Source organism: Coregonus clupeaformis, chromosome 23 (genome assembly GCF_020615455.1).
Source record: "Coregonus clupeaformis isolate EN_2021a chromosome 23, ASM2061545v1, whole genome shotgun sequence".
In the NCBI taxonomy this organism is placed as follows: domain Eukaryota; kingdom Metazoa; phylum Chordata; class Actinopteri; order Salmoniformes; family Salmonidae; genus Coregonus; species Coregonus clupeaformis.
Window position 1 is genome coordinate 55,682,369 of NC_059214.1, and position 17,113 is coordinate 55,699,481.

The 17,113-nt window shown below is 42.7% G+C and overlaps 1 protein-coding gene and 1 pseudogene across 1 annotated transcript; both read left to right on the plus strand.

Moving 5' to 3' along the window:
* Positions 1–6,044: 6,044 nt before the first annotated feature.
* Positions 6,045–11,285, plus strand: LOC121536361 (granzyme B-like). The gene is made up of 5 exons (XM_041843632.2): positions 6,045–6,186; positions 9,118–9,268; positions 9,379–9,526; positions 9,799–10,059; positions 10,936–11,285. Exons 1-5 carry the CDS (start codon positions 6,045–6,047, stop codon positions 11,119–11,121), a joined length of 888 nt encoding a protein of 295 aa, XP_041699566.2. The 3' UTR covers positions 11,122–11,285.
* Positions 11,286–16,778: 5,493 nt separating this feature from the next.
* LOC121536363 overlaps positions 16,779–17,113 on the plus strand; it is a 2,669-nt pseudogene continuing 2,334 nt past the window's right edge.

Here is a 17,113-nt window from a genome sequence, read left to right on the forward strand (position 1 = left end):
TCCATAGCTAACACAGTCATATTAATACTACCTGTCTAAGCTGCTACAGGTCCATAGCTAACACAGTCATATTAATACTACCTGTCTGAGCTGCTACAGGTCCATAGCTAACACAGTCATATTAATACTACCTGTCTAAGCTGCTACAGGTCCATAGCTAACACAGTCATATTAATACTACCTGTCTAAGCTGCTACAGGTCCATAGCTAACACAGTCATATTAATACTACCTGTCTAAGGTCTGAGCTGCTACAGGTCCATAGCTAACACATTCATATTAATACTACCTGTCTAAGCTGCTACAGGTCCATAGCTAACACAGTCATATTAATACTACCTGTCTGAGCTGCTACAGGTCCATAGCTAACACAGTCATATTAATACTACCTGTCTGAGCTGCTACAGGTCCATAGCTAACACAGTCATATTAATACTACCTGTCTGAGCTGCTACAGGTCCATAGCTAACACAGTCATATTAATACTACCTGTCTGAGCTGCTACAGGTCCATAACTAACACAGTCATATTAATACTACCTGTCTAAGGATTGAGCTGCTACAGGTCCATAGCTAACACAGTCATATTAATACTACCTGTCTGAGCTGCTACAGGTCCATAGCTAACACAGTCATATTAATACTACCTGTCTGAGCTGCTACGGGTCCATAGCTAACACAGTCATATTAATACTACATGTCTAAGCTGCTACAGGTCCATAGCTAACACAGTCATATTAATACTACCTGTCTGAGCTGCTACAGGTCCATAGCTAACACAGTCATATTAATACTACCTGTCTGAGCTGCTACAGGTCCATAGCTAACACAGTCATATTAATACTACCTGTCTGAGCTGCTACAGGTCCATAGCTAACACAGTCATATTAATACTACCTGTCTGAGCTGCTACGGGTCCATAGCTAACACAGTCATATTAATACTACATGTCTAAGCTGCTACAGGTCCATAGCTAACACAGTCATATTAATACTACCTGTCTAAGGTCTGAGCTGCTACAGGTCCATAGCTAACACAGTCATATTAATACTACCTGTCTGAGCTGCTACAGGTCCATAGCTAACACAGTCATATTAATACTACCTGTCTGAGCTGCTACAGGTCCATAGCTAACACATTCATATTAATACTACCTGTCTGAGCTGCTACAGGTCCATAGCTAACACATTCATATTAATACTACCTGTCTGAGCTGCTATAGGTCCATAGCTAACACATTCATATTAATACTACCTGTCTGAGCTGCTACAGGTCCATAGCTAACACAGTCATATTAATACTACCTGTCTGAGCTGCTACAGGTCCATAGCTAACACAGTCATATCAATACTACCTGTCTGAGCTGCTACAGGTCCATAGCTAACACAGTCATATTAATACTACCTGTCTGAGCTGCTACAGGTCCATAACTAACACAGTCATATTAATACTACCTGTCTAAGGATTGAGCTGCTACAGGTCCATAGCTAACACAGTCATATTAATACTACCTGTCTGAGCTGCTACAGGTCCATAGCTAACACAGTCATATTAATACTACCTGTCTGAGCTGCTACGGGTCCATAGCTAACACAGTCATATTAATACTACATGTCTAAGCTGCTACAGGTCCATAGCTAACACAGTCATATTAATACTACCTGTCTGAGCTGCTACAGGTCCATAGCTAACACAGTCATATTAATACTACCTGTCTGAGCTGCTAAAGGTCCATAGCTAACACAGTCATATTAATACTACCTGTCTGAGCTGCTACAGGTCCATAGCTAACACAGTCATATTAATACTACCTGTCTGAGCTGCTACGGGTCCATAGCTAACACAGTCATATTAATACTACATGTCTAAGCTGCTACAGGTCCATAGCTAACACAGTCATATTAATACTACCTGTCTAAGGTCTGAGCTGCTACAGGTCCATAGCTAACACAGTCATATTAATACTACCTGTCTGAGCTGCTACAGGTCCATAGCTAACACAGTCATATTAATACTACCTGTCTGAGCTGCTACAGGTCCATAGCTAACACATTCATATTAATACTACCTGTCTGAGCTGCTACAGGTCCATAGCTAACACATTCATATTAATACTACCTGTCTGAGCTGCTATAGGTCCATAGCTAACACATTCATATTAATACTACCTGTCTGAGCTGCTATAGGTCCATAGCTAACACAGTCATATTAATACTACCTGTCTAATGTCTGAGCTGCTACAGGTCCATAGCTAACACAGTCATATTAATACTACCTGTCTGAGCTGCTACAGGTCCATAGCTAACACAGTCATATTAATACTACATGTCTAAGCTGCTACAGGTCCATAGCTAACACAGTCATATTAATACTACCTGTCTAAGGTCTGAGCTGCTACAGGTCCATAGCTAACACAGTCATATTAATACTACCTGTCTGAGCTGCTACAGGTCCATAGCTAACACAGTCATATTAATACTACCTGTCTGAGCTGCTACAGGTCCATAGCTAACACATTCATATTAATACTACCTGTCTGAGCTGCTACAGGTCCATAGCTAACACATTCATATTAATACTACCTGTCTGAGCTGCTATAGGTCCATAGCTAACACATTCATATTAATACTACCTGTCTGAGCTGCTATAGGTCCATAGCTAACACAGTCATATTAATACTACCTGTCTAATGTCTGAGCTGCTACAGGTCCATAGCTAACACAGTCATATTAATACTACCTGTCTGAGCTGCTACAGGTCCATAGCTAACACAGTCATATTAATACTACCTGTCTAATGTCTGAGCTGCTACAGGTCCATAGCTAACACAGTCATATTAATACTACCTGTCTGAGCTGCTACAGGTCCATAGCTAACACAGTCATATTAATACTACCTGTCTAAGCTGCTACAGGTCCATAGCCAACACAGTCATATTAATACTACCTGTCTAAGCTGCTACAGGTCCATAGCTAACACAGTCATATTAATACTACCTGTCTAAGGTCTGAGCTGCTACAGGTCCATAGCCAACACAGTCATATTAATACTACCTGTCTAAGCTGCTACAGGTCCATAGCCAACACAGTCATATTAATACTACCTGTCTGAGCTGCTACAGGTCCATAGCTAACACAGTCATATTAATACTACCTGTCTAAGGTCTGAGCTGCTACAGGTCCATAGCTAACACAGTCATATTAATACTAAATCACATATTTTAATGAGATTTGTGTTATTGTTTTTAAAGCTGACTGCCCGACTCCCAACATGACCTATTATCGTTCACCATGATTGTTTCCAAACAATTAGAAAACATCATAAGTCTAACAGTCACTTTTCCTTGGATTGGCTACTTGAATCTGAAAGGTGACTTGTGTGTTTGTCTTTGCTGTGTCCTACAGGTCAGATGCCTCTATGTTGTGCTACACCAGTCCTTCCTCAAGTCCAGGAAAGAAGACAGCTGACCCACTGACAATCCTTACTCCTGGGCCTACTGTACTGTTGATCTACTGTACTATACTGTTGATCTACTGTACTATATTCTACTGTACTGTTGACCTACTGTACTATATTCTACTGTACTATATTCTACTGTACTATATTCTACTGTACTGTTGACCTACTGTACTATATTCTACTGTACTGGTGATCTACTGTACTATATTCTACTGTACTGGTGATCTACTGTACTATATTCTACTGTACTGGTGATCTACTGTATTGTACTGTTGGCATATTGTTGAAAGCGGTCCACAGAGATGCTGACCCATGTTGACTCCAATGCTTCCCACAGTTGTGTCAAGTTGGCCGGATATCCTTTGGGTGGTGGACCATTCTTGATACACATGGGGAAACTGTTGAGCGTTAAAAACCCAGCAGCGTTGCAGTTCTTGACACAAACCGGTGCACCCTCTGAATGGCACACACACACACACAATCCATGTCTCAATTGTCTCAAGGCTTAAAAACCCTTCTTTAACATGTCTCCTCCCCTTCATCTACAAAGATTGAAGTGGATTTAACAAGTGACATCAATAAGGGATCATGGCTTTCACCTGGTCAGTCTATGTCATGGAAAGTGTTCTTAATGTTTTGTATACTCATTGTATGTGTGTCGAAAAGCTAAATCAATGTTTGTAATAATTTTAGTATAAATATGTGTTCCAAACTCATTGTCAAAAAAAAAAAGTAGCGAGGTTATTGGTTCAATTTGATGTAAATAGAAAGATTTTAAAATATCCTTCATCACTTACAATAAAACTTCAAATGTGTGATATTTCCACTCCAGCTCACTTTACCTCAGCTTTCACTTTCAGTATGAATAATCTGCTGGACCACCTGCCCCCTTTCACTGTGTGTGTGTGTGGGTATGGAGGGAGGGGTGTGGGAGGTGTGGGTATGGAGGGAGGGGTGTGGGGGGTGTGGGTATGGAGGGAGGGGTGTGGGGGTGTGGGTATGGAGGGAGGGGTGTGGGAGGTGTGGGTATGGAGGGAGGGGTGTGGGGGGTGTGGGTATGGAGGGAGGGGTGTGGGAGGTGTGGGTATGGAGGGAGGGGGTGTGGGGGGTGTGGGTATGGAGGGAGGGGTGTGGGAGGTGGGGGTATGGAGGGAGGGGGTGTGGGAGGTGTGGGTATGGAGGGAGGGGTGTGGGAGGTGTGGGTATGGCGGGAGGGGTGTGGGAGGTGGGGGGGTGTGGGTATGGAGGGAGGGGTGTGGGAGGTGTGGGTATGGAGGGAGGGGTGTGGGGGGTGTGGGTATGGAGGGAGGGGTGTGGGAGGTGGGGGTATGGAGGGAGGGGTGTGGGAGGTGGGGGTATGGAGGAGGGTGTGGGAGGTGTGGGTATGGAGGGAGGGGTGGGGGTGTGGGTATGGAGGGAGGGTGGTGGGAGGGGTGGGTATGGAGGGAGGGGTGTGGGAGGTGTGGGTATGGAGGGAGGGGTGTGGGAGGTGGGGGGGGTGTGGGTATGGAGGGAGGGGTGTGGGAGGTGGGGGGTATGGAGGGAGGGGTGTGGGAGGTGGGGGTATGGAGGGAGGGTGTGGGAGGAGGGGGTGTGGGGATGGAGGGAGGGGTGTGGGAGGTAGGGGTATGGAGGGAGGGGTGTGGGGGGTGTGGGTATGGAGGGGAGGGGTGTGGGAGGTGGGGTGTGGGTATGGAGGGAGGGGTGTGGGAGGTGGGGGTATGGAGGGAGGGGTGTGGGGGGTGGGGGTATGGAGGGAGGGGGTGTGGGGGTGGGTATGGAGGAGGGGTGTGGGAGGTGGGGGTATGGAGGGAGGGTGTGGGGGGGTGTGGGTATGGAGGGAGGGTGTGGGGAGGTGTGGGTATGGAGGGAGGGGGTGTGGGGGGTGTGGGTATGGAGGGAGGGTGTGGGGGGGTGGGGGTATGGAGGGAGGGGTGTGGGGGGTGTGGGTATGGAGGGAGGGGTGTGGGGGTGTGGGGTATGGAGGGAGGGGTGTGGGGGGTGGGGGTATGGAGGGAGGGGTGTGGGGGGTGGGGGTATGGAGGGAGGGGTGTGGGGGTTGTAAAGGAGGTAGGCCTATATATAGAGCGACAACACCTCACCTGATTGGTCGGAGGAAAAGGCCATAAGCTCACCTAATTGGTCAGAGGAAAAAGTCCTGCCCACACCAGAGCCATTGTGTGTTACAGCTGTGCAAACCCCCGATTTTACAACTACAAACCATTTTTGTGCAAGTTTGACGTTACATTTGTGTCAAAACAAAAAAAATAATATATAACAAAGTGCTCAGTGAGGTAGTAAGCAAGGTTATTGGTTGAATTGTACAGTAAGAGAATAATTTATAATGTTCCTAGTCTTGTTCCTGTTGAGGTCCTGACAGGTTAGGGACATGAATTACATTCTAAAGAGACATACGGATGGTGTACTTTATTTTAAAAGGTGCTTTTTGGCATGAATCATCTGACGCCACTTACAACCAACTTAAAATGTGTGATATTTCCACTCCATCTCACCTCACCTCAGCTTTCACTTTCAGTTTGAATAAACTGCTAGACCACCAGCCCCCTCTTGCTGTGTGTGGGGGGTTATGGGGTGGGGGGGGTGGGGGGGGGGTAAAGGTGGTTTATATAGAGAGGAGAAGCCTGCAGTCTCTCAACATCTAGATCTCTGCCAGTCCACCACCATGTACCTGCACCTCCTCATCCTCCTCCAACTCCTTTCCTCTGCTGGTGAGTTCATCTATTCTGTACATTATATATCTACAAAGACCCAGCTAGTAAAGAAGGTATAGCTGGTTATTATCTACAAAGAACCAGCTAGTAAAGAAGGTACAGCTGATTATTATCTACAAAGAACCAGCTAGTAAAGAAGGTACAGCTGATTATTCTCTACAAAGACCCAGCTAGTAAAGAAGGCACAGCTGATTATTATCTACAAAGAACCAGCTAGTAAAGAAGGTACAGTCAATCAATTTTATTTTATATAGCCCTTCTTACATCAGCTAATATCTCGAAGTGCTTTACAGAAACCCAGCCTAAAACCCCAAACAGCTAGTAATGCAGGTGTAGAAGCACGGTGGCTAGGAAAAACTCCCTAGAAAGGCCAAAACCTAGGAAGAAACCTAGAGAGGAACCAGGCTATGAGGGGTGGCCAGTCCTCTTCTGGCTGTGCCGGGTGGAGATTATAACAGAACCATGCCAAGATGTTCAAAAATGTTCATAAGTGACAAGCATGGTCAAATAATAATCAGGAATAAATCTCAGTTGGCTTTTCATAGCCGATCATTAAGAGTTGAAAACAGCAGGTCTGGGACAGGTAGGGGTTTCGTAAACGCAGGCAGAACAGTTGAAACTGGAATAGCAGCAAGGCCAGGCGGACTGGGGACAGCAAGGTGTCAGCATGCCCGGTAGTCCTGACGTATGGTCCTAGGGCTCAGGTTCTCAGAGAGAAAGAGAGAACGAGAGAATTAGAGAGAGCATACTTAAATTCACACAGGACACTGGATAAGACAGGAGAAGTACTCCAGGTATAACCAACTAACCCCAGCCCCCCGATACATAAACTACTGCAGCATAAATACTGGAGGCTGAGACAGGAGCGGTCCGGAGACACTGTGGCCCCATCCGAAGAAACCCCCGGACAGGGCCAAACAGGAAGGATATAACCCCACCCACTCTGCCAAAGCACAGCCCCCGCACCACCAGAGGGATATCCTCAACCACCAACTTACAATCCTGAGACAAGGCCGAGTATAGCCCACAGAGGTCTCCACCACAGCACAAACCAAGGGGGGCGCCAACCCAGACAGGAAGATCACGTCAGTAACTCAACCCACTCAAGTGACGCACCCCTCCTAGGGACGGCATGAAAGAGCACCAGCAAGCCAGTGACTCAGCCCCTGTAACAGGGTTAGAGGCAGAGAACCCCAGTGGAGAGAGGGGAACCGGCCTGGCAGAGACAGCAAGGGCTGTTCGTTGCTCCAGAGCCTTTCCGTTCACCTTCACACTCCTGGGCCAGACTACACTCAATCATATGACCTACTGAAGAGATAAGTCTTCAGTAAAGACTTAAAGGTTGAGACCGAGTCTGCGTCTCTCACATGGGTAGGCAAACTGTTCCATAAAAATGGAGATCTATAGGAGAAAGCCCTGCCTCCCGCTGTTTGCTTAGAAATTCTAGGGACAATTAGGAGGCCTGCGTCTTGTGACCGTAGCGTACGTATTGGTATGTACGGCAGGACCAACTCGGAAAGATAGGTAGGAGCAAGCCCATGTAACGCTTTATAGGTTAACAGTAAAACCTTGAAATCAGCCCTTGCCTTAACAGGAAGCCAGTGTAGGGAAGCTAGCACTGGAGTAATATGATCAAATTTCTTGGTTCTAGTCAGGATTCTAGCAGCCGTATTTAGCACTAACTGAAGTTTATTTAGTGCTTTATCCGGGTAGCCGGAAAGTAGAGCATTGCAGTAGTCTAACCTAGAAGTAACAAATGCATGGATTAATTTTTTCTGCATCATTTTTGGACAGAAAATTTCTGATTTTTGCAATGTTACGTAGATGGAAAAAAGCTGTCCTTGAAACAGTCTTGATATGTTCGTCAAAAGAGAGATCAGGGTCAAGAGTAACGCCGAGGTCCTTCACAGTTTTATTTGAGACGACTTTACAACCATCAAGATGAATTGTCAGATTTAACAGAAGATCTCTTTGTTTCTTGGGACCTAGAACAAGCATCTCTGTTTTGTCCGAGTTTAAAAGTAGAAAGTTTTCAGCCATCAACTTCCTTATGTCTGAAACACAGGCTTCTAGCGAGGGCAATTTTGGGGCTTCACCATGTTTCATTGAAATGTACAGCTGTGTGTCATCCGCATAGCAGTGAAAGTTAACATTATGTTTTCGAATAACATCCCCAAGAGGTAAAATATATAGTGAAAACAATAGTGGTCCTAAAAGCTGATTATTATCTACAAAGAACCAGCTAGTAAAGAAGGTACAGCTGATTATTATCTACAAAGAACCAGCTAGTAAAGAAGGTACAGCTGATTATTATCTACAAAGACCCAGCTAGTAAAGAAGGCACAGCTGATTATTATCTACAAAGAACCAGCTAGTAAAGAAGGCACAGCTGATTATTATCTACAAAGACCCAGCTAGTAAAGAAGGCACAGCTGATTATTATCTACAAAGAACCAGCTAGTAAAGAAGGCACAGCTGATTATTATCTACAAAGAACCAGCTAGTAAAGAAGGTATAGCTGATTATTATCTACAAAGAACCAGCTAGTAAAGAAGGTACAGCTGATTATTCTCTACAAAGACCCAGCTAGTAAAGAAGGCACAGCTGATTATTATCTACAAAGAACCAGCTAGTAAAGAAGGCACAGCTGATTATTATCTACAAAGAACCAGCTAGTAAAGAAGGTATAGCTGATTATTATCTACAAAGAACCAGCTAGTAAAGAAGGTACAGCTGATTATTATCTACAAAGAACCAGCTAGTAAAGAAGGTACAGCTGATTATTCTCTAAAAATAATCATTTGGTAGCAGACAGTAAAGGAGATAGCTATTTGTTAACCATATTGAACACAAATGATGTAGTTTTTTTGCTCCTTGTGTGTCCCAGAAGACAGTTAACAATTACATCGTATTTCTCCTCCTTCCAAGGGGCCTCTGAGAGTGGTATTGTGGGGGGTAAGGTAGCTAAGCCTCACTCCAGGCCCTATATGGTCTCTCTGCAGCACAGAGGATACCATGTTTGTGGAGGAATGCTCATCCAGAAGGACTTTGTCCTGACTTCAGCACACTGCTTAAGAGAGTGAGTCAACAATGAATATTAATGCATTTTGTTGCATCATGTTACATGTCTCTTGAGGGGCATCTTTGAGTAATAACTCAATGTTGACTGACTCTTTGATTTGTTTTTAGTGCGTTTCCTTTAACGGTGGTCCTTGGAGCTCACAACCTAACCGAAGAAGAGAAGAAGAGTCGGCAAGAGATTCAAGTGTCACATCACCATCGCCACCCCTTGCACAGACAATATAGCCAGTTCAGTTATGACATCATGCTACTCCAGGTAAACTTCAAAACATATTTATTTACGGTACTTACTTAAGGTTAGCTTTAAATTGAGGGTTTAAGATATGGATTTGGATTACCTTCAAAACTGACATGGCTAGCATGTAGGGATCATTTGAAGGTTTAAATATTTTGATGTAACCGTAGTCATGATTTTTGTCTGATTTAGTTGTCTCATCTAATAATACTTATGTAGATAAATGACATCCAAAACTGAAATATCTGGAGTGGTTCACACAATCTAACCCATCTTTTTATTGTATTCCACAGTTAAAGACTAAAGCAAAACTGAACAGGTATGTGAAGGTCACTGGACTCCCAACGAAGGATGGAACAATCCCAGCAAACATCAAGTGCTCCGTAGCTGGTTGGGGCAAGACTAACTCGAACAACAAACATCGTTCGGACGTTTTGATGGAAGTGGCAGTGATGATGGAGGATAACTCTAAATGCAAGAGCGTGTGGCAGAAATACTTTGACAAAAAACTAATGATATGCACTCGTACTAACGGAGGGAAAGGATTTTGTCAGGTAACCAAATTGAATTGGGATCAAATGATTCGAGTAATAGTAGAAACAACACAGAGGACAACCAGTAAAGGTTTTAGTTGATAAGAGAAGCAGTGTTTATTTCTGTGTAACATTACTGTGGCAAACTAAAATAGCCTTTGAAGTGTTCACTTGTTCTCCCTGCCTGTGCCATTAAACCCCTACAACTCATCCAGAATGCCGCAGCCCGTCTGGTGTTCAACCTTCCCAAGTTCTCTCACGTCACCCCCCTCCTCCGCACACTCCACTGGCTTCCAGTTGAAGCTCGCATCCGTTACAAGACCATGGTGCTTGCCTATGGAGCAGTGAGGGGAACGGCACCTCCGTACCTTCAGGCTCTGATCAGTCCCTACACCCAAACGAGGGCATTGCGTTCATCCACCTCTGGCCTGCTGGCTCCCCTTCCTCTGCGGAAGCATAGTTCCCGCTCAGCCCAGTCAAAACTGTTCGCTGCTCTGGCACCCCAATGGTGGAACAAGCTCCCTCACGACGCCAGGACAGCGGAGTCACTCACCACCTTCCGGAGACATTTGAAACCCCACCTCTTTAAGGAACACCTGGGATAGGATAAAGTAATCCTTCTACCCCCAAAAAAAAAAAAAAAAAAAAAAGTATAATTGTAAAGTGGTTATCCCACTGGCTATAGGGTGAATGCACCAATTTGTAGTCGCTCTGGATAAGAGCGTCTGCTAAATGACGTAAATGTGCCCTTGAGCAAGGCACTTAACCCTACTTGCTCCTGTAAGTCGCTCTGGATAAGAGCGTCTGCTAAATGACTAAAATGTAATGTAAATGTTCTCCTTTGACAATACTTCTTCTCTATGTCTGTTCACTAATTCCTGTTGTTTTGTTTTCCAGGGAGATTCAGGGGGACCTCTTATTTGCAACAACAAGGCACAGGGTATCGTTGCTTTTAACTATCCTGAGGGATGTGATGATTCCAGATATCCTCATGTGTACATGAAAATCCCTTTCTTCATGCCCTGGATTAAAGAGGTGTTGCACGGATATGGTGCCAACTTGTCTTTAAACAAGCAGGAATAAATAACTAGGAAGTACATTGATTCTAGTGTACTAACATAATTGTATCTATTCCTGCATAAATACACTGCTCATCGCATGCCCTGGATAGAGGACAAGTTTCTGATAGAGCTAAACCTTTACCCTATTATTGTTGTTATTTACACACACACACACAGAGAGAGACACACACACACACACACACAGAGACACACACACACACACACACACACACACAGAGACACACACACACACACACACAGAGACACACACACACACAGAGAGACACACACACACACACACAGAGACACACACACACACACACACACACACACACACACACACACACACACACACACACACACACACACACAGACACACACACACACAGAGAGAGAGACACACACACACACAGAGAGAGACACACACACACAGAGAGATACACACACACACACACAGACACACACACAGAGAGAGACACACACAGAGAGAGAGAGACACACACAGAGAGAGAGAGACACACACACAGAGAGAGAGACACAGACACACAGGGAGAGAGACACACACACAGAGAGACACACACACAGAGAAAGAGAGACACAGAGAGAGAGACAGACACAGACAGACAGACAGACAGACAGACAGACAGACAGACAGACAGACAGACAGACAGACAGACAGACAGACAGACAGAGACACAGAGACACAGAGAGAGCAGTTCTAGCATGCATTAATAGATACATCTTAATGCATAACGTGTTGTAAAAATGAATGAATTAATCTATTTCTGCATAATACACTTTGTCTGTTGTATACCTTAGAAAACAGGAAATAAAGAACACGTCTCAGCAGATTTTATTTTGTTTACATTTGAAAACGTATTATTCAGATTGGCATAGCTCTACAGTCCTGGCATGCTCACAAATGACTGCTTTTTACTGCAATTAGAATGTTTTATTAAATCACACTTTTTCTAAAGATAAATCTTTACTGTGTCATCTTTTACATGTTGAAAGGATATATTATTTGGTAGCTCTTTACAGTAAGGTTACATTATTTGGCATAAAGTAATGTAAGTGATTAGAAGTAATTAGACTTTGTCAACGTATTTATAAAGTTAATAATTGACTCATCATATAATTACTAGATTAGATATAATCAATGAATGTAGGATAGCAGTATTATAAACCATTTGTTTATCATTTTAAATCAATGTTTATATAAAATTGCAATACGCTTTAAAGTAAAACTTAACATGAAGGAAATAAAAGGAAAATCAAACAGACTTCATTAGACTGTGGCTTTAAGGCCAGGCACAACACCCTCATAAGGTAATATTTTCCCCCTTAATCATATAACCATCAAAAATGTTTATTTTTTAAAGGAAAATATTTCCCTGATATTTTAATTAATTATAGCTCACATTTCATAGAAATCTAGAAACACTGGACAGCTAGTTCAACAATTCTGATGCGCAGTCTAAAGCTTTGGCACCGGCAATAAGGCCTCCACCAATCGCAGTGCCAACGCCAGGAACAAAGGAGCAAATATTGCCAACTCCATCCAATACTTTGGAGACAGAATTTTGAGGAGCGGGACTTTTAAGGACACTTTGAACGCCATTTTTGTTTTTCTGCACGTATTCTCCTAATTCCTTAAAGCCTTTATCCATTAGGTCCTTCTGCTCCTGAAATGTGATAATAAAAACAAATGAACGAGTAGAAAACGTACATTTTTAGAGGAAAATGTGCTTCAGCAGTCTAAAACAAATTTCACAGTTGTAGTAGAAGTAATAATACTAATAATAATAATAATAATAATAATATTTTAAGCCTGAACATTTAAAGTTTGTTTGGTGTTTCTATCTTAAACGTTTAAAGAGCTGTACAATTTGAAATGCAAATCTACAGTACCAATGTGTTACGGTTGTTGTACTGCTGGAAGACCCATAACCTTCAACAGACACCCCATTTTATTGGATTGAACATTGCGCTCCAAAACACCTTAATAATGTACTGATTTCATGATGTCTTGCACACCTTCAAGGCTCCGATACCATAGACAGCAAAGCAAACCCACAGCATTATCGAACCTCCACAATGTCTGATTCTAGAGAGGGTGTTCTTTTCTTTGAATGCTAAAACAGGGCCATAGCTAACACAGTCATATTAATACTACCTGTCTGAGCTGCTACAGGTCCATAGCTAACACAGTCATATTAATACTACCTGTCTGAGCTGCTACAGGTCCATAGCTAACACAGTCATATTAATACTACCTGTCTGAGCTGCTACAGGTCCATAGCTAACACAGTCATATTAATACTACCTGTCTAAGCTGCTACAGGTCCATAGCCAACACAGTCATATTAATACTACCTGTCTGAGCTGCTACAGGTCCATAGCCAACACAGTCATATTAATACTACCTGTCTGAGCTGCTACAGGTCCATAGCCAACACAGTCATATTAATACTACCTGTCTGAGCTGCTACAGGTCCATAGCCAACACAGTCATATTAATACTACCTGTCTGAGCTGCTACAGGTCCATAGCTAACACAGTCATATTAATACTACCTGTCTGAGCTGCTACAGGTCCATAGCCAACACAGTCATATTAATACTACCAGTCTAAGGTCTGAGCTGCTACAGGTCCATAGCTAACACAGTCATATTAATACTACCTGTCTAAGGTCTGAGCTGCTACAGGTCCATAGCCAACACAGTCATATTAATACTACCTGTCTAAGGTCTGAGCTGCTACAGGTCCATAGCTAACACAGTCATATTAATACTACCTGTCTAAGCTGCTACAGGTCCATAGCTAACACAGTCATATTAATACTACCTGTCTAAGGTCTGAGCTGCTACAGGTCCATAGCTAACACAGTCATATTAATACTACCTGTCTAAGCTGCTACAGGTCCATAGCCAACACAGTCATATTAATACTACCTGTCTAAGGATTGAGCTGCTACAGGTCCATAGCTAACACAGTCATATTAATACTACCTGTCTGAGCTGCTACAGGTCCATAGCTAACACAGTCATATTAATACTACCTGTCTAAGCTGCTACAGGTCCATAGCTAACACAGTCATATTAATACTACCTGTCTAAGGTCTGAGCTGCTACAGGTCCATAGCGAACACAGTCATATTAATACTACCTGTCTGAGCAGCTACAGGTCCATAGCTAACACAGTCATATTAATACTACCTGTCTGAGCTGCTACAGGTCCATAGCTAACACAGTCATATTAATACTACCTGTCTAAGCTGCTACAGGTCCATAGCTAACACAGTCATATTAATACTACCTGTCTGAGCTGCTACAGGTCCATAGCTAACACAGTCATGTTAATACTACCTGTCTAAGGTCTGAGCTGCTACAGGTCCATAGCTAACACAGTCATATTAATACTACCTGTCTAAGGTCTGAGCTGCTACAGGTCCATAGCTAACACAGTCATATTAATACTACCTGTCTAAGGTCTGAGCTGCTACAGGTCCATAGCTAACACAGTCATATTAATACTACCTGTCTAAGCTGCTACAGGTCCATAGCTAACACAGTCATATTAATACTACCTGTCTGAGCTGCTACAGGTCCATAGCTAACACAGTCATATTAATACTACCTGTCTAAGGATTGAGCTGCTACAGGTCCATAGCTAACACAGTCATATTAATACTACCTGTCTAAGCTGCTACAGGTCCATAGCTAACACAGTCATATTAATACTACCTGTCTGAGCTGCTACAGGTCCATAGCTAACACAGTCATATTAATACTAAATCACATATTTTAATGAGATTTGTGTTATTGTTTTTAAAGCTGACTGCCTGACTCCCAACATGACCTATTATCGTTCACCATGATTGTTTCCAAACAATTAGAAAACATCATAAGTCTAACAGTCACTTTTCCTTGGATTGGCTACTTGAATCTGAAAGGTGACTTGTGTGTTTTGTCTTTGCTGTGTCCTACAGGTCAGATGCCTCTGTGATGTGCTACACCAGTCCTTCCTCAAGTCCAGGAAAGAAGACAGCTGACCCACTGACAATCCTTACTCCTGGGCCTACTGTAGTCTTGACCTACTGTACTGTTGACCTACTGTACTATATACTACTGTACTGTTGATCTACTGTACTGTTGCTCTACTGTACTATATTCTACTGTACTGTTGACCTACTGTACTATATTCTACTGTACTGTTGACCTACTGTACTATATTCTACTGTACTGTTGATCTACTGTACTGTTGACCTACTGTACTATATTCTACTGTACTATATTCTACTGTACTGTTGACCTACTGTACTGTTGATCTACTGTACTATATTCTACTGTCCTGTTGACCTACTGTACTATATTCTACTGTACTATATTCTACTGTACTGTTGATCTACTGTACTATATTCTACTGTACTGTTGATCTACTGTACTATATTCTACTGTCCTGTTGACCTACTGTACTATATTCTACTGTCCTGTTGATCTACTGTACTATATTCTACTGTACTATATTCTACTGTACTATATTCTACTGTCCTGTTGACCTACTGTACTATATTCTACTGTACTGTTGATCTACTGTACTGTTGACCTACTGTACTATATTCTACTGTACTGTTGACCTACTGTACTATATTCTACTGTACTATATTCTACATTCTACTGTACTATATTCTACTGTACTATATTCTACTGTCCTGTTGATCTACTGTACTATATTCTACTGTACTATATTCTACTGTACTATATTCTACTGTCCTGTTGACCTACTTTACTATATTCTACTGTACTGTTGACCTACTGTACTATATTCTACTGTACTGTTGATCTACTGTACTGTTGACCTACTGTACTATATTCTACTGTGCTGTTGACCTACTGTACTATATTCTACTGTACTATATTCTACATTCTACTGTACTATATTCTACTGTACTATATTCTACTGTACTGTTGATCTACTGTACTATATTCTACTGTACTATATTCTACTGTACTGTTGATCTACTGTACTATATTCTACTGTACTGTTGACCTACTGTACTATATTGTATTGTACTGTTGGCATATTGTTGAAAGCGTTCCACAGAGATGCTGACCCATGTTGACTCCAATGCTTCCCACAGTTGTGTCAAGTTGGCCGGATATCCTTTGGGTGGTGGACCATTCTTGATACACATGGGGAAACTGTTGAGCGTTTTAAAAACCCAGCAGCGTTGCAGTTCTTGACACAAACCGGTGCACCCTCTGAATGGCACACACACACACAATCCATGTCTCAATTGTCTCAAGGCTTAAAAACCCTTCTTTAACATGTCTCCTCCCCTTCATCTACAAATATTGAAGTGGATTTAACAAGTGACATCAATAAGGGATCATGGCTTTCACTTGGATTCACCTGGTCAGTCTATGTCATGGAAAGTGTTCTTAATGTTTTGTATACTCATTGTATGTGTGTCAAAAAGCTAAATCAATGTTTGTAATAATTTTAGTTTAAATATGTGTTCCAAACTCATTGTCTAAAAAAAAAAAAGTAGCGAGGTTATTGGTTCAATTTGATGTAAATAGAAAGATTTTAAAATGTCCTTCATCACTTACAATAAAACTTAAAATGTGTGATATTTCCACTCCAGCTCACCTCACCTCAGCTTTCACTTTCAGTATGAATAATCTGCTGGACCACCTGCCCCCTTTCACTGTGTGTGTGGGTATGGAGGGAGGGGTGTGGGGGTTGTAAAGGAGGTAGGCCTATATATAGAGCGACAACACCTCACCTGATTGGTCGGAGGAAAAGGCCATAAGCTCACCTAATTGGTCAGAGGAAAAAGTCCTGCCCACACCAGAGCCATTGTGTGTTACAGCTGTGCAAACCCCCGATTTTACAACTACAAACCATTTTGGTGCAAGTTAGACGTTACATTTGTGTCAAAACTTATGTAATTTTTTTCATAACAAAGTGCTCAGTGAGGTAGTAAGCAAGGTTATTGGTTTAATTGT